Below are 18,563 nucleotides of genomic sequence, written 5' to 3'. Positions count from 1 at the left end.
CTTTACTCACACAAGTAGTTCAGGGCTGGAGAGAAGGACTCTTCCCTGCTGCCGCATCTCTGGCGGTAACCAGAGTCCTCCTTTCCCCTTCTGAAGTTCAGGGTCTGTCTTTTTGGAGGTGGAAAGGGTTTCTACCACACTTGGCTCTGAGGTTGGGATGTCAACTGGTCCAACAATCTATGGGAGATCCACGTTGCTTACTCCAGGGAGCTGAAGAAGTATCCCAACCCAAGAATCATATGAGGTTGATACAAATACTACTTCTTATTACTCCTTTATTAGCTGGTTTTAAGGTAGAAACATGCAAAATTGTTCACCTTCCTCACTTCCCAGGATGAACCTAAGAAATTCACGTTAGCATTTGTAATGTAAAAATATGAATTTTCCATGAAAATGGTTCTGCTTTCTGCCGAGGTGACCCATTGATCTCCTCTTGCCTTTGAAGCCTGAGTTTAAGTAACGTCATGGTACAGTTGCTAAGTGGGGCTCACCTTGATGTTCAATGCTGTTAAATTCATTAAACTCACTCTAAAGAAGATGATCCCAGTTTTAATTTTCAAAGAATTAAACTTGTTTAATCCAGAGTATTGCTGAAAAAACCATGGCCATGGTTAGTTTGATGTAAACCTGAATATCCTACAAATATGAAGAGTATTTCTCAGACTCCTTAACAACTGGTCAATTTCCAGTTCCAGGTCAAATTTGTATGATTCTCTTTTCTATTTTTTCTTCCAAGTGTCTGAAACATATTTTAAGAGAAAACGTGAGTGAAAACATCTTGTCTTCCTCAAACAGACAGCTTCTTCATGAAGGGAGGTTAACTCTTGCAGGTAAATGCCATTTTATTCATGTGCCAGCATTACAGCACAGATTCGTGCCCCACTGATTAATTAGAAATATGGATCAAAGAAAAACAAATATACAACGTGTTATGCAGTGATTGATTATTGTCATATCTGGATGGCCAACCTGCTAAATGCGGAAGGAATCAGCTTGACTGGCCAATGTCCAAATTTCAGAGCAGGTTTTTTATCATGATATTCAGTATTGTGGCTCAGGGAACACAGAGGAAGTTGAGACTGCTCTGTAAAAAGGTGTCCTTGTCGTGTGTGATTGATCTAGGTATTTAAGCAGTTCTAATGCATCCATCACTGTACTAGTATCTAGATGCCATATGCAAGATTAAGGAAAGAATCAAAAAAACGTTTTTTTCATCCCTCCCAAGTTATGAACAGCTTTTCTAAGAGATTAGCCTTGGTGGATGTCTTCAAAGAGGAAGGTGTTACTACGCTGGATTGTGTCCGCCGCTAGTGAGGAAAAGTGTATTGAAACAGGGGACTCTTGAGACTATCCCACCAGTGACATGATCTTGCCCAGCTGCAGTATATTACAGCGTCGGAACATGTCCTTCACGACAATTCCAACAGCATCACCTTGTGCTGCTGTGGCATCATAACACAACGTCATATCTCTGCAGCACAAGCATCATGTTGTAAAGACGTCCAGGTTTGTCTCATTGGATGAATAAGGCAACATCCTTATCTGAGCATGAGGCAGTAGGGGTTGAGCATGCTCATCCCTACCTGAGTGTGAGGTAGAGACTGGGCAGTGGAAGCATCCCCGTCCTTATCCAAGTGCAAGGAGGACAGAAGCAGCACTGAGAGCAGCACAATGGGGTGGGATAAAGGTCTCAGCAGTGGTTTAGGCATTAGAAAGAAGTCTTCCGTTTAAAATTCTCTGATTAGTGCAGCCGGGCACTGAGGCAAAGAGAATAAGGCATAGAAGTTGTGATTCACCTTGCTCCTACCCTCACAACTATCATCATAAACTGGTGATGAGAGGACCAGACCAAGATTTCTCCGTCCCCCACAGACACAGGCCAGCAACAGGGAGATGAAAATGTAAGGTGGTAGAACAGACACAATGGTTGGTGCATAAATTAATACAATTCTTTTTTAACTTACAAAAATTCATTGCTATTGTTTGGAAGGGTTTGGCAGAAGGGGGCAGAGCACAAGTGTTTTTTAATCCAGCTCTTCCTTTCATCCCCAAAATTTCAGCCAGCAACCCCCATCACCTGAGCTGTCCACTGCTGATGAGATTAAGTACTGGTACTTATCAAGGATCTACATTTCTTGGAGGAAGAAATTAACGTTGAAGACAGATAGGGTGGCACATCCCTAAATCTTGCAGAAATAAGTTTGCAAGCTCAATTTATTTTAGCTAACATAAGCAATTGGAGAGAGCTCGTGGTTTGGCAATATTTCTTGATCTTTTCATTTTCAAGATGAAAATGAAAAAACATAATTCTAAGCAGGATGAGATGCTGAAAATGGGAAAGAAGCATCTCCTAAAGACACAGATTTAAAAACACATACAGTCTGATACTGAGGTGTGCTGTGCATCTCCAAGCCCAGTGTCAACACCCTAGGTGCCCCGCATTTTTACTCTGAGATAATTCTCTCAAAACTGGGTTGTTTCTTATTACTTTTTGAAACCAAAAGGAAAATGAGTAAAATGTTGCTCATAGCTTCCATCCTAAGAAACAGGTTTACTTCACTAGACATTCCACTAAAATATCTCCTCCTACCATTTTAAAATAGTGTAATCAAACCCTTATGTTAAAGCAGTATTGAGAATCAGAAGCAAACAAACAAGGGCCCAGGAATCCTGACTGGAGCCTGCCACACCATCTCAGCATAATGCACCACATAAGGATATGAGGGACGGTATGCGGAAGATGCAGTTCTTAGTAGCTGGCCCACAGCTCTGAGACTCATGGCTGAAAGTCAGACTGGCCACAAACCTCACCACCTTCAAAATGAAAACTTCAATTCCCAGCAGCAAATGGAGACAAAGGATCACTTGCTCAAGCTGACAATACCTTCTCCCCACCAGCACAAAATCAAAGAAAATATATTAGCTACAGCCACTGTAGAAATTGTAAGACAATGATGGGCAAAAGTACCTAGCATAAATTGAAAAAAAAACATTACAGATTAGCTAATGTGCCTAGATTAGGCAGACTACTGGATAGAGTTTACAATAAATAATTTACATCAGTATAATCAGGGGTGAAAGTAACTTAAAGGACTTACTGGTATGCTGGAGTCCAGAGCAGGGGGTGGGGCCTCAACCGGAAGAGGCAGGGCCTTTAGAGCCCCAGGCCCTTTAAATCAAGATTTAAAGGGCCAGGGGCTCCGGCTGCAGTAGAGGCGACTGGGAGCCCCAGGGTTCAGGGGTTATTTAAAGGGACCCTGGGGCTCAGGGGTTATTTAAATCACCACCGGAGCTACCAGCTGTGGAGGTGGCTGGGAGCCCCAGGGCTCAGGGGTTATTTAAAGGGCCCGGGGCTCCGGCCGCCGCTACCGCAGCAGAGCCCTGGGCCCTTTAAATTGCCGCCTGAGCCCCCGTGCTGGAGTTCCAGGGTAGCAGCGGCAGCCGAGAGCTCTGGTGGTGATTTAAATTGCTGAAGGAGCCCCGGGGGCTTCTGGCTGCTGCTGCTACCCTGGGTTCTGGCAGCGGGGCTTGGGTGGCGATTTAAAGGGCCCAGGGCTCTGGCTGCCACTACCACCCCGGACCCTTTAAATCACCGCTGGAGCCCCTCTGCCGGAGCCGTCGGCAATTTAAAGGGCCCCAGATGCCACTGCGATAGCGGCAGCTGGTGCCCTGGGCCCTTTAAATTGCTGCCTGAGTCCCGCTGCTGGAGCCCCCAGGATAGTGGCGGCGGCCCGGGGCTCCAGCGGTGATTTAAGGGGCCTGGGTCTCCCAGCCACCACTACCATAGTGGAGCCCCTGGGTCTTTAAATCCCAGTGGAGCCCTGGGGGCTCCCGGCTGCCGCCACTACCCCAGGGCTCGGGGCTCTGGCAGAGAGTTAAAGGGCCCAGGGCTCTGCTGTGGTAGCGATGGCTGGGAGCCCTGGGCCCTTTAAATCGCCGACGGAACTCTGGGGCTCCCAGCCACCTCCGCAACCCGGGGGCTTTGGCAGCGGGGCTCTGGTGGCAATTTAAAGGGCCTGGGACTGCAGCCACTGCTGAGAGCCCCAGGCCCTTTAAATCGCCGCCTGGGGAAGCCGGTCCAGTATGGTATGCTAAACAGTACCGGCTTACTTTCACCTCTGAGTATAATCCAGGTAATACTATGTGATCAAATATATACCACTGCTAAGCATGAAGGAGCTATGACAAAAATTATACAAGGGCTTTAATATGATACTTGGACCTTAAGAAGCCCAAGGAAAGTATGTTTTAAACAAATAAGATGGGGAGTCTTATGTTACCTTGTAGTGTACTGTTTGTAGTGTCCTGAATTTCTGGTGAGATAAAGGGGGATTCTCAGTGTAGCTCCCACAGCCTTCCAGCCAGGCCCCTGATTAACCAATGTGCACTCGGTTCAATTGCACAGGGCCCCCATCTCAGGAGCAACCAGCTGACCACCCAAACAAAACACACACGCACAAACCCGAGGGCCAGGAAGCAGCAGGGTGTTGCATTGTGGGGGGGAAGGGCCCCACCTGTACGCTGTGTCAAGAGCCTTTGCAGTGTACGTGCGGGATGGGCACCCTCCAATTATTCCCCCTGCAGGCCTCCCACTCCAGGTAGGGGGCTCCCAAAACTCTTTAATCCAACCCTGCTTCCTACAAGTGGCTAGTCCATGACATCGTTAGCCTCTAGAAGCTATTGCTGTTGCCTCCTGCAATAAACCAAGTCATTTTCAAACCAAAACATTTCAGAACAAGCACTCAATGAACTATTTTTCCAGTCTCCAGATTGCCTGTAAGTGAAAGTTCTGGCTGTCCCCGTCTGACCTCTAACCCTGAGAATAGAAATGCATTTTGAGACACTGTTCATTTCAAGACAAACATTCTGAGCATGGAATTTCCTAACGGCACCAAACCTTCTGAAGTTAACATTTCATTTAATGCTGGCCCTGAGTGCTCCTATCTAGGGCATCAAAAGTAACACGCAGGGTGAAGACACCAGATATAAAAGGCTGATGAGTGGCCAGTGATAGCATGAAAGCGTGTGGTCTGGAGTCAATACAGCTAAGCATTATACAATAAGAATATTGCAGGTAAGAGAGGAGAGGGACAGACAAGAGGAAAGGGCAGGAAAGGATAAGGCCTGCAGAAGAGAAAGGAAGTGATTCTGGAAGAGACTAGAGTAGTGAGACAGGACCATGCAAGGAATAAAAAGAAACAGCAGCAGGGTGGAAACCTGTAGAGGGAGCCCTAAAGATAGACTGAGGTGCAAGCTCCACACTCTGGACGTTCGATCCAACAGACTCCCAGAGCTCTAAATGGTTTGCAACATTCCAGGATCCCTGGGTTTCCCTATTTCCCTTTGAAACCATCACTTTTGCTTCTGATGCATGATTATTCATTGTTTATACTACCAGAACACCGAGAAGCCCCAATCAGTTCCGGCGCCTCCACCTTGAAGACTTCAGAATGTACTTATAAAAAATAACTTGCCCTTAAAAGACTTTTATTTCACTATTTCTTCTCTTATCGCCAAGCTAGTGAAGGAAGTTGAGTCCACTCTGTGTTGTGTAGTTATTGAAGGACCTTTATAATGCCATCAACATGAAAATCTGAGTTGCATCATGTAGGCACAACGGGGTGAGACTTTGTACAACTATTTTTAAGGGATCCAGATGAACACTGGAATTTACCCTCGTTATGTATCTGCAATTGCCATAGGGTTAATATTCCCCGGTGACCCATAAGTGAGTTGTTTGGTCGACAGCATGCTGCTCTTTGTAGCTGCTTTCAAAGATATATGATCTGAGTTATTTTGGCAATGAGAAACTGCTGGTCTTTTATTACCACAATTATGAATGACCAAAATGACAAAGCAGAATACCTTTCAAGTCTGGAGTGTGTGAGAGTACAAAAGAGACAATGAGTGGTGGAGTGCCAGATTTGGAGGCCTGCTTAAAATGTATCACATTACACAGATCTGCTTTAGAACAGAAATTACTGGTCCTCAGAACAATCATGCTACTGTTTTGTTTTTCTCCTCAGAAAGTACAAGGATCCTTGATGTCTACCTCTTTCTATTCAGTGATTTCCTATTAATTACCAAAACTAAACGTAACAAAAAGGTAACAATGGGCAGAAACAGTCACACTTACTGTATGTGCTTTTTGCATCCTGGAAAATTTTTATGCAAGTATTTTGGAAGAATTATTTTTAAGAGAAAAACGCAAGTGGAATAATGTATATGAAGGACAGTAATAGATATTTTTAATATAAATAGCGAAGAGTAAAACACACCACAGTAGTTCTTCAGGGCAGTTTAAATGACAGGAGATGTGTATAAAGATGCGATGTTATAGGGCTGATATGGTGTCCAAAGTGTGTATTATTGGTCATTTCTTTAATTCCTTTACCGTTCCCCCAGTTCCCGTACCCAACATACTGGATCTCTAAAGCCAATTGCATCTTCTGAAGTGTGCTGGGCACTTTAATGATACATATCAATTCTATAAACTTGCAGTCTTTTGTGTAAAGGGTGTCAGAAATCAGAACCTTTGGGAGCTAATGAGGAAAAACAGAGAGAAACAGTGAAAATGTGAGCCTCGTGGAAAGAACAGCAACATACTCAGAAACTCTGGGTTCTATCTCTGCCACTGCCCTCACCAGGCATAAAATGGGAGGAATGATACCTCCTTTGTAAGCCACTTTGAGATCTGCTGATGAAATGCACTATATAAAAGCTAGGTATTTTTAATTATTCACCACCAAACAAGCACTTGGCATTTGAGGCTCCAATGTCTTTGAGTACAAAGTCAGTTAAATTTATGAAGATTGTGTAATGGTTTAGCAAAGGTGACATGCTGTAATGCAATAGATGATTGCAGGAGACACTGTCTGAATTAGAAATGGTTTTAAACAAACAGCAGTTGTCACGTTTTTTAGGTTTTGAAAGAGCACAGGTTAGAGTCTATGCCAGCAACACCATGACACAGTCACATTCCCAGTCATATGGTTCTCAACCAGGGGTACATGTACCCCTGGGGGTACGCAGCAGTCTTCCAGGGGGTACATCAACTCATCTAGATATTTTCTTAGTTTTAATACAGTCTACATAAAAAGCACTAGCGAAGTCAGTACAAACTAAAATTTCACCCAGACAAAATGAGAAAGCAATTGTTCAGTAATAGTGTGCTGTGACATTTTTATGTCTGATTTTGTAAGCATGTAGTTTTTAAGTGAGGTGAAATTTGGGGTACACAAGACAAATCAGACCCCCGAAAGGGGTACAGTAGTCTGGAAAGGATGAGAACCACTGCTCTGAACCACACATGCAGGCCCGTAGGAGGCTTTGCCCTGTGTATGCGTGAATCATGTTTCAGAGGCGCTGCATCACGTGTGTGGCCCTTTGCAAATTCCTCATTATAGGTGTCAGTACCGAGCCACCCATATGGCCTGCACAGGGTCTACACTTGGCATATTTTCTAGCAGCGATAAACCCACAAGTGTGAAGAGAACAGTATCCTGTGTTAAACAAGGCATTTGAAAAAAACTAGTATGGTTTGTTTTGTACACTTGGGCTTGACTATGATTTTTAATATACAGGTTAGCTGCATACTTTGGAGGTTGCTCAGATGATAACAGAAAAAAAATTATTTTGTGGCTTGGTATATATGTGAGGCCTCTAAGCACATTCTGCGGTGAAAACAAGTTGAGAGAGATGTTTAGTGGCTAGAGTTTGTAAACATACAGAGGAGTTTGGTGACTATATAATCAAGTGCTTTCCCTTCCCATTTTCAGAAATATGGGGGCTCAGACGTCAGTTTAATACCTGTATGCCCTTCCTTTTCTCCTGAGCTGCAGTCTTTGGTAAAAGATGGCGGTTCTTGTACAGTCCTGGACCAGCCCATTCCACTAGACAGACTGACACTCAAAAATATTGATCCACTCCATGTGACAGGTACGTTTCATGTGTTTTGTATATTTTGTAAGGCAGCTTTCTATGTACAGTGTATACATAGAGCCCCTGGCCTTTGCACCACTTGCACCTGCCCGCTCACCTCTCTCCTGCCCCAGCATAGAATGGCTCTGAAGGGAGGCCTGCCACTAGAGAGCTCCCATGAGAGAGTCACTTGCCTCCTGAATCATGGGAGTAGGGGGAGTTCCAAGGATGACAGCAGAAACCATGCAAGTCACTGGAGCCTATCTATTGAAATTTGTGTTGCTTTTCACTGTGGCTTTGGAGAGAAGGAGAATGCTATAGACAGTGGCCAGCATTGTCCCAGGGCTATGGAGCCCTATAAAGTGACCCTAGAGTTTTGGGAGGGGAATTTACCACCTTTAATGCTCTCTTCAGTTTAGAGCCTCCTAGAGCCCAATGCTGAGTTACAGAAATAACACAGGGCCATCTGTTAAAAATGTTTCGGTCCCACATACAAGTCAAGTTAACTGTCAAAATCCTACTGCTTGTCCACTGAGCACTCTAGCCCCCCAAATCCACAGATATTAAAAATAAACCTGAAACCCACAGAATTTATGCTAGCCTGGAAGTTCATCCATCCTGACTCATCGGCATTCCACACCACTGCCAAGACAGGCAGCAAAGAGAAAAAACACAACTAACGAGGAGATAAAAGCACTAGTATCAGAATTTAAAAACAGTGGCTTCTTAAACCTGCTGCAGACACTGTCTGTCTCTCCGTGTGTGTCTAAATGCATCTCCCTACCAACACAGCCTGAATCCAGTAAACAAATGGCCTGTGACTTGCACTGCAGCCAGTAGGTGAAGGTAAGGGCAACATCTGCCTCGCTGATCTCGGGTGTGCTAGTTTGGGGCATAGACAGATTCTTGTTGCTCAAGAAACCTCCTGGGCATGTAATATGTGAAATCCAATGAGCGGGACTATTGCAATGAAATGAAATGTTTGCCAGTGTACTGTACTTTAGCTGTACAACTAGTGCTCTATCAGATCACATGGAAAAGCTGCAGCAGATCTGGAACCACATCATCAAAGTGTTGAGTCGTATGTCTGTCTCCCTCCTGCCCACGTCCTCCCTTCAATCCATCAATGAAGATAGACAATGCCCCACTTGTTTACTTCTGCCATTCCTGTCTCTGTGCCATCTTCCATGCTGCCCACTGTGCATTGGACACCTCTATATCCCAGGACATCAGGTATCCACTTCCTTCCCATTCAGATCCTTCCTAAAGACCACAATGTCCACAAACCCTAATCATCCCAGAACACCTCTCTATCACCATGTCACACTGCAGAAAACAGTAATTCAGAATAATTCATTAAACTATAACTTAACTCCCTCTCTGGTCTCTTAGTGCATCTTGTCTCCTCTGAGTCTGTCTTTTAGAGTGAAAATCCCCCAGGGAAGGGACTGACTTCATTTTTGTGTCTGGTATAAATGCTGGACACATCACTGGTACTTAACAATAATATATAATAATAATGGGGATAATGCTATCACATGACAGATGTAGTGGCCTCTGATCTAAGCAGAAGACCTTAAGCATAAAGCTTCCTTCACATGGTGATGGGGGATTACCCAGACATCTGTTGGGAAAATAACACAGCACGGCACAGATTATCCAACAAGTTCTTAGAATGTATTGAAGACAATTTTTTATTTCAGAAGGTGGAGAAAGCTACTGGGGGGGAAGCTGTTTTAGATTTGATTTTGACAAATAGGGAGGAACTGGTTGAGAATTTGAAAGTGGAAGGCAACTTGGGTGAAAGTGATCATGAAATGGTAGAGTTCATGATTCTAAGGAATGGTAGGAGGGAGAACAGCACAATACAGACAATGGATTTCAAGAAGGGAGACTTTAGCAAACTCGGGGAGTAGGTAGGTAAAATCCCATGGGAAGCAAGTCTAAGGGGAAAAACAATTGAAGACAGTTGTCAGTTTTTCAAAGAGACATTATTAGGGGTACAAAAGCAAACTATCCCACTGCGTAGGAAAGGTAGGAAGTATGGCAAGAGACCACCCTGGCTAAACCATGAGATCTTCAATGATCTAAAACTCAAAAAAGAGTCCTACAAAAAGTGGAAACTCAGTCAAATTACAAAGGATGAATATAAACAAATACTACAAGTATGTAGGGACAAAATTAGAAAAGCCAAGGCACAAAACAAGATCAAACTAGCTAGGAACATAAAAGGTAACAAGAAAACCTTCTACAAATACATTAGAAGCAAGAGGAAGACCAAGGACAGAGTAGGCCCATTACTCAATGAGGGGGGAAAGACAATAACAGAAAATGTGGAAATGTCAGAGGTGCTTAATGATTTCTTTGTTTCGGTTTTCACCAAGAAGGTTAGTGGTGATTGGACATCTAACATAGTGAATGCCAGTGAAAATGAGGTAGGATCAGAATCTAAAATAGGGAAAGAACAAGTCAAAAATTACTTAGACAAGATATATGTCTTCAGATCACCAGGGCCCTGATGAAATGCATCCTAAAATACTCAAGGAGCTGACTGAGGAGATATCTGAGCCATTAGCAATTATCTTTGAAAAGTCATGGAAGACGGGAGACATTCCAGAAGACTGGAAAATGGCAAATATAGTGCCCATCTATACAAAGGGAAATAAGGACAACCCAGGGAATTACAGACCAGTCAGCTTAACTTCTGTACCTGGAAAGATAATGGAGCAAATAATTAAGAAATCAATTTGCAAACACCTAGAAGATAATGAGGTGATAAGTAAAAGTGGGCATGGATTTGTCAAGAACAAATCATGTCAAACCAACCTGATAGCTTTCTTTGACAAGGTAACAAGCCTTGTGAATAGAGGAGAAGCAGTAGATGTGGTATATCTTGACTTTAGTAAAGCTTTTGATACTGTCTCACATGACCTTCTCATAAACAAACTAGGGAAATACAACCTAGATGGAGCTACTATAAGGTGGGTACATAACTGGTTGGAAAATTGTTCTCAGAGAGTAGTTATTGGTGGTTCACAGTCATGCTGGAAGGGCACAATGAGTGGGGTCCTGCAGGGATCAGTTCTGGGTCCGGTTCTGTTCAATATCTTCATCAATGATTTAGATAATGGCATAGAGAGTACACTTAAAAAGTTTGCGGAAAATACCAAGCTGGGAGGGGTTGTAAGTGCTTTATAGGATAGGATTAAAATTCAAAATGATCTGGACAAACTGGAGAAATGGTCTGAAGTAAATTGGATGAAATTCAGTAAGGACAAATGCAAAGTACTCCATTTGGGAAGGAACAATCAGTTGCACACATACAAAATGGAAAATGACTCGTTAGGAAGGAGTACTGCGGAAAGGGATCTGGGGGTCATAATGGATCACAAGCTAAATATGAGTCAACAGTGTAATGCTGTGGCAAAAAAAAACAAACACAATTCTGGGATGTCTTAGCAGGAGTGTTGTAAGCAAGACACAAGAAGTAATTCTTCTGCTCTACTTTGCACTGATTAGGCCTCAACTGGAGTATTGTGTCCCGTTCTGGGTGCCACATTTCTGGAAAGATGTGGACAAATTGTAGAAAGTCCAGAGAAGAGCAATAAAAATGTTTAAAGGTCTAGAAAACATGACCTATGAGGAAAGATTGAAAAAAATGGGTTTGTTTAGTCTGGAGAAGAGAAGACTGAGAGGGGATATGATAACAGTTTTCAAGTATGTAAAAGGTTGTTACAAGGAGCAGGGAGAAAAATTTTTCTTCTTAACCTCTGAGGATAGGACAAAAAACAATGGGCTTAAATTGCAGCAAGGGAGGTTTAGGTTGGGCATTAGGAAAAACTTCCTAATTGTCAGGGTGGTTTAGCACTGGAATAAATTGCCTAGGGAGGTTGTGGAATCTCCATCACTGGGGATTTTTAAGAGCGGGTTGGACAAAAAACTGTCAGGGATGGTCTAGATAATACTTAGTTCTGCCTTGAGAGCAGGGGACTGGAATAGATGACCTCTAGAAGTCCCATCCAGTCCTATGATTCTATGCTAAATTCATTATGAGTTCAGATTAGTGCAAAGTAACAGCATCAAACAGGAGAAGAGGCAGAAGCAGTAAATAGCTCCTCCCCGTGAACATAGGTAGGCAGTCTAATTTCTTGTAAAAGGCACCAAGGATTAGAACTGAATCACTCAGTCTCCAACGTTGGTGTTACAGCATAATTTCATCCTGGGGGCAGAGTTTAAATGAAGGATTTAATTCTTAGAGACACAAGATGGGTGAGGTAATATCTTTTATTGGATCAACTTTTGTTGATTAGAGAGACAAGCTTTTGAGCTTACACAGAGCTTTTTTGCAGGTCTGGGAAAGGAATTCCAAGCATCACAGCTTAATGCAACGTGGGACAGATTTCCCAGACCTGAAGGAGTGCTCTGTGTAAGCTCAAAACTTGTCTCTCTCACCAGCAGAAATTGGTCCAGTAAAAGATATTTCCTTATCCACCTTTTCTTCCTAATAACCTGGGACTAACACAACTACAACAATACTGAATTTCATTCTTGTAATTTATTGGCAGGACTTTGTAGTTAATATTCTGATTTTGATCCGAAATTCAGTTATTAATGTCAATATCATTAAGTTTCTCCCCACAAGTGGCTGACTTCCAGGTCAACAGTTAAACATGGCCTGGGAGGATCCTGAGTTGGGGGAAAAGTTAAAGAAGTATGAGCTGGATGAATGGACTATGAGGTGGATAAAAAGCTGGCTAGATTGTTGGCCTCAACGGGTAGTGATCAATGGCTCCATGTCTAGTTGGCAGCCAGTATCAAGTGGAGTGCCCCAAGGGTCGGTCCTGAGGCCGGTTTTGTTCAATATCTTCATTAATGATCTGGAGGATGGTGTGGATTGCACCCTCAGCAAGTTTGCAGATGACACTAAACTGGGAGGAGTGGTAGATACGCTGGAGGATAGGGATAGGATACAGAGGGACCTAGACAAATTGGAGGATTGGGCCAAAAGAAATCTGATGAAGTTCAACAAGGACAAATGCAGAGTCCTGCACTTAGGACGGAAGAATCCAATGCACCGCTACAGACTAGGGACTGAATGGCTCGGCAGCAGTTCCGCAGAAAAGGACCTAGAGGTTATAGTGGACGAGAAGCTGGATATGAGTCAACAGTGTGCCCTTGTTGCCAAGAAGGCCAATGGCATTTTAGGCTATATAAGTAGGGGCACTGCCAGCAGATCGAGGGACATGATCATTCCCCTCTATTCGACACTGGTGAGGCCTCATCTGGAGTACTGTGTCCAGTTTTGGGCCCCACACTACTAGAAGGATGTGGAAAAATTGGAAAGAGTCCAGCAGAGGGCAACAAAAATTATTAGGGGACTGGAACACATGAGTTATGAGGAGAGGCTGAGGGAACTGGGGATGTTTAGTCTACAGAAGAGAAGAATGAGGGGGGATTTGATAGCTGCTTTCAACTACCTGAAAGGGGGTTCCAAAGAGGCTGGCTCTAGACTGTTCTCAATGGTAGCAGGAAAAACTTTTTCACTAGGAGGGTGGTGAAACACTGGAATGCATTACCTAGGGAGGTGGTGGAATCTCCTTCCTTAGAAGTTTTTAAGATCAGGCTTGACAAAGCCCTGGCTGGGATGATTTAATTGGGGATCGGTCCTGCTTTGAGCAGGGGGTTGGACTAGATGACCTCCAGAGGTCCCTTCCAACCCTGATATTCTATGATTCTATGAAAAAAGCAAATCTTCTTTGGGGGTCAGGAGGACTTGCACTACCCCAATCCTTGACTATCCATGATAGCTCATGGGGCTTTATATTCACAGCCTCTAATTAAATATATACATAAAAACCCCTACACCCTTCCATAGTGTTCTGCAAAACACCTGTCTCGTGTACTATCGTGCACCCAAGTCTTGTCACATTAAGAGTCAATTGCAATTCCCAGGGCAGGGCTACCAAAAGTGACTTTAAAGTCCTTATTCAGACCTCATAGTTTATGGGATTTGTGAGCAATTTTTTCATGGGCTTTTTCCAGTACTAATGTATGGACTGGCATTGCACCAAACTCAGGAGTAGGAACTCTGGGACTAGTGCAAGGACAACTAGATAGGAGAAGATATGAGCTACTGTAACCCACATACCTCCTGGGTATGGTGCTCTGTCCCTTCTAGTGGCACCAAGACCACTTAGAGATTAATGAGTCTGCTCTACAGCCTTAGCTAAGGGCCAGATGGCTCCAGAGGTCCCGGGTTCGATCCCACCCGCCAATGACTGGGGTCTGTCGGCATTATACTACCCCATCAAATGTTTTCTAAAAGCCAGCTGGGGGGACTGAAGCCTGTGAGGATCCATTTGGGAACTTTAAGCAGTGGGTGATTTCACTGCCTATGATCTGGGATATGATGTGACAGGACCCACCCCCCCAGATTCCCTCATGGTCTGGCAGTGGGATTTTTAGAATTAAGTAACTGGCTAGTGCTGGTGTTAGAGTGCAAAACATTTATAACTTCAGCTGATTGTTTCTGGCATTAAGGAATGGCCTGTGCTCAGCACTAGCATTAGAAGAGGCATTTCCTAATGATTTCAGAAAATATTTTGTGCCTTAGAAGGTTATGAAGTGGTTCCCCACTTAGATTTTGACATCTACACCCCAGTGAAATGGATGTGGAAGGGGAGTTCCCAGCTGCTAGAGAAGAGCTGCTGCAAGGCTGAACGAACAGCAGCAGCACAGCGGACTACATTGTGAGAGTTGTCCCTCTGCAACAGAAAAGGGAGTCGGGGGGTGGGGGGAGGTTTAAAAAGAAATCTTAATATACAGAATTTTGCCGCCACACCCAAAAGTAGCAGGGTTCAAAATTTCCCCTCAGTTTACTCTTCTGCAATGTTAAGGGAGCTCATGGGGACAATTTGGCTGCCCGTTTTAGTGAGATATTTTACAATCGTTAAAGCTGTCTCCGCAGTGATCTGAGAGGAGCAGATGCTGTGCCTCTCGTGCTGCATGAAGAATATTTAATGGGGATTTGACGAATTCTGCTAAAACCCTGAGCCTAGTCCAGAAGCAATTTTCAGTCCAGTGCTTCTTTATTTTCACATTTTCTCCCACCCTCAAGCCTACCAGTGCACACACTGCTTGTTTCAGATTGTGTCCGGAGCAGCTTTTATTTGTATTGCCATAGTGCCAAGGATCACAGTCCTACTCCAAGGCCCCATTGTGTTAGCTGCTGTGCAAACACAGGAAAAGCTCTCTGTGCCCCAAAGAGCTTACAGTTCACACGGCAGCTATCTGTGATCTGACCCTCAAATTTTTTTTAATCCATTGGCAGGGTTTCTTTCTTTAAACAATGAATAGAGAATGGAAATTGTTAGCCCAAAAGATAAATGTCCTAGAAAGTCATGAGCTTGTGAAAACAGAGAATGGAACTGATGGAAATTTATATGCAGCCTGCAGGATAGAGTTCACTGCTGGTAACTTTTGAGTGTTTAATATTTTGAGAACTTCTCTCAGAGCTGTATTTTTATTGGGCTATGCTGACTTGCAGTGGTCAAATTAATCACAGGTGGAAGCTTGACTTTTAGTCTAATTCATAGAGCACATCTGTCATATTACTGAAGGCAGGTCCTATCCTGGAAAGAAATCCAGCTGACTGCAGAAATATTCCATTGCAATAGTAAGGAAGTACCCTTCAGAGCAGAATTATCAGCAGACAAGAGCTGTATAATTACACACTCTAAGTCTAGCCTCAAGCCTGCCACATGTCAGTCCAATGACAAGAAGTCTTACCCTCATAATGCTAGGAAGCCTGTCCTAAAGGCAAAACTATACTCAAACACCAGGGCCATGTACTAGAGATATAAGATTAATAGTGGAAATCTGTCTTTGAAGGTACATAAGGAGCAACATGCCTTTTAACATCTCTGCTCTGAATTTAAACGTTGCAATTCCTCATGATCTCTCTCTATTGAGAATCCTATACCTGTACGCTGGAAGGATCCTTCCTTACAGACACAGATATGCTGCTCCAGTAAAGATTACTAGTCTTTACTGCTGTGAAGTGTAGATTCTGTCATTGATGTTGAGAGTCTCTTACAGTAGTTCTGAAAATTTCATCTTTAAAACTGAATAGCTGTATTCTCTGTAGATCTCAAAAGTAAGGGTCAAGAGTTCTGAGTTATATCCCCAGCGCTGCTATGGATTTGCTATACTTACCGATTCGGGCCAGTAATTTAACCACTCTGCGGCTCACTTTCCCCAGATGCAGAATGGGGATTATATAACACTTACCTGCTAGTATCTCCTAGGAGTGTTTTGAGGTCTGTTTGGCACTTTGATGAGAGGCATTTTATAAGAGCAAATACTACATGAAAGCACACTGCTCCAAAGCAAATGCTGTAAACTAAATGGTTATCAAAAAGGTACCTCAAATATAGCAAATTTAGAGATGACTGGCATGTCTTGGCAGCCTGAACTCTGCATTATCCTCTGGGATATATGCTTTTGTCAAGGTTCCTTCCCCACTCTGAACTCTAGGGTACAGATGTGGGGACCTGCATGAAAGACCCCCTAAGCTTATTCTTACCAGCTTAGGTTAAAAACTTCCCCAAGGTACAAACTTTCCCTTGTCCTTGAACAATATGCTGCCACCACCAAGCGTTTTAAACAAAGAACAGGGAAAGAGACCCTTGACACATCTTCTCCCAAAATATCCCCCCAAGCCCTACACCCCCTTTCCTGGGGAAGGCTTGATAATAATCCTCACCAATTGGTACAGGTGAACACAGACCCAAACCCTTGCATCTTAAGAACAATGAAAAATCAATCAGGTTCTTAAAAGAAGAATTTTAATTAAAGTAAAGGTAATAGAATCACCTCTGTAGAATCAGGATGGTAAATACCTTACAGGGTAATCAGATTCAAAACATAGAGAATCCCTCTAGGCAAAACCTTAAGTTACAAAAAGACTCAAAAACAGGAATATACATTCCCTCCAGCACAGCTTATTTTACAAGCCATTAAACAAAAGAAAATCTAATGCATTTTCTAGCTAGATTACTTACTAACTTTACAGGAATTGTAAGGCTGCATTCCTGATCTGTTCCCAGCAAAAGCATCACACAGACGAAGCAAACCCTTTGTCCCCCCCACCTCCAGATTTGAAAGAATCTTGTCCCCTCATTGGCCATTTTGGGTCAGGTGCCAGCGGGGTTACCTTAGCTTCTTAACCCTTTACAAGTGAAAGGATTTTGCCTCTGGCCAGGAGGGATTTTATAGCACTGTATACAGAAAGGTGGTTACCCTTCCCTTTATATTTATGACAGCTTTTAAAAGCTAACCTCAGGCCAGGGGCATCATTTGCAGGGAGGAGATCCCATCCCACATTCTCAGAATTGAATTTTGATCTGTCCTCCCAGCAGGACTAAATATAAAATAAATGGGCCAGGTTCTGATCTCACTTGCATTAATGGAAGCAGGGAATAAAAAAAATTAATGAAATCATAATTGGGCCCACTCCAAGGCTCAGTGTTGCAATGCTACCCCAGCACATATCCCAGGAGGGAGAGAGGGTGTAATAGGGAAAGTGCAGCCCAAAATGCAAGGCATGAGGGAAAGTCCCCATAACAACTTCTCAGACCTAAGTACTTGGGATGAAATCCTGGCTCCATTGAAGTCAGAGGGAATTGTGCAGTGCGGGCCATTTGGGTAGAGAAATGTCTGGTGTACACACCACTGAAAACAGGAACAAAACCAAGCACAGCTGTGCTCTGCATTGAAATCCATGATGATTCAGCACATGCTTTGCTGAACAGAGATGGGATTAGACACACGCTTAAAGATAAACCCATGCCCAAGAGTTCTATTGAATTAGGGCTACTTGCAGTCCCATCTTGGAATTGAAATCAACCATCAGAGTTAGAGGCAGTGCTGCATCTGTCTGAAGTAATGTCTGTAGGGAATTTACTATATAACAGCAATAAATCAATGACCATGAACAATAGGCACCATCTGAAGGAGCAGCTAGGAAAAGTGTTGCACGCTCTCTCTTTCTCAAAATACTCTTGCCTTGTGTTGTCCCCTCAGGAGATCTTGTTCCTAAAAATAAATTGACTTTACAGGGGATGGACATGCTACAGCAACATTATTTCATAGCACTAATTTAACAAGTAAACTTTCCACTGATTGGAGAACCATACTCAGAGAGTAGTTATCAGTGGTTCACAGTTAAGCTGGAAGGATATATTCAGTGGGATCCCATGGGGATCTGTCCTGGGCCCAGTTCCCTTCAATATCTTCATAAATTATTTAGATAATGGCATAGAGAATATACTTATAAAGTTTGAAGATGATACCGAGTTTGGAGGTGTTGCAAGCAATTTGGAGGACTGGATTAGAATTCAAAATGGTCTTGACAAAGTGGAGGAATGGTCTGAATTAAATAGAATGAAATTCAATAAGGACAAATGAAAAGAACTCCACTTAGGAAGGAATAATCAGTTGCACACATACAAAATGTGAAATGACTGCCTAGGAAGAGGTACTGCAGAAAAGGATCTGGGGATTATAGGGGATCACACACAAAATAAGAGTCAACAATGTAATACCGTTGCAAAAAAAAAAAAAGTGAACACTATTCTGGAATG

The 18,563-nt window shown here is 43.3% G+C and overlaps 1 protein-coding gene across 1 annotated transcript in view; it reads left to right on the top strand.

The window, feature by feature from the left end:
* PLEKHG7 (pleckstrin homology and RhoGEF domain containing G7) overlaps positions 1 to 18,563 on the top strand; it is a gene marked incomplete at both ends in the record, with an annotated part of 57,280 nt that overhangs the window by 28,905 nt on the left and 9,812 nt on the right. The window contains 3 exons of the mRNA XM_084633654.1: positions 737 to 830; positions 6,027 to 6,106; positions 7,779 to 7,938. Coding sequence (XP_084489780.1) covers positions 737 to 830; positions 6,027 to 6,106; positions 7,779 to 7,938 — 334 coding nt within the window. The remainder of the gene's footprint in view (positions 1 to 736; positions 831 to 6,026; positions 6,107 to 7,778; positions 7,939 to 18,563) is intronic.

This window comes from Lepidochelys olivacea (genome assembly GCF_965140295.1).
Source record: "Lepidochelys olivacea isolate rLepOli2 genome assembly, chromosome: 1".
In the NCBI taxonomy this organism is placed as follows: domain Eukaryota; kingdom Metazoa; phylum Chordata; order Testudines; family Cheloniidae; genus Lepidochelys; species Lepidochelys olivacea.
This window is presented reverse-complemented; position numbering and strand designations above follow the sequence as displayed.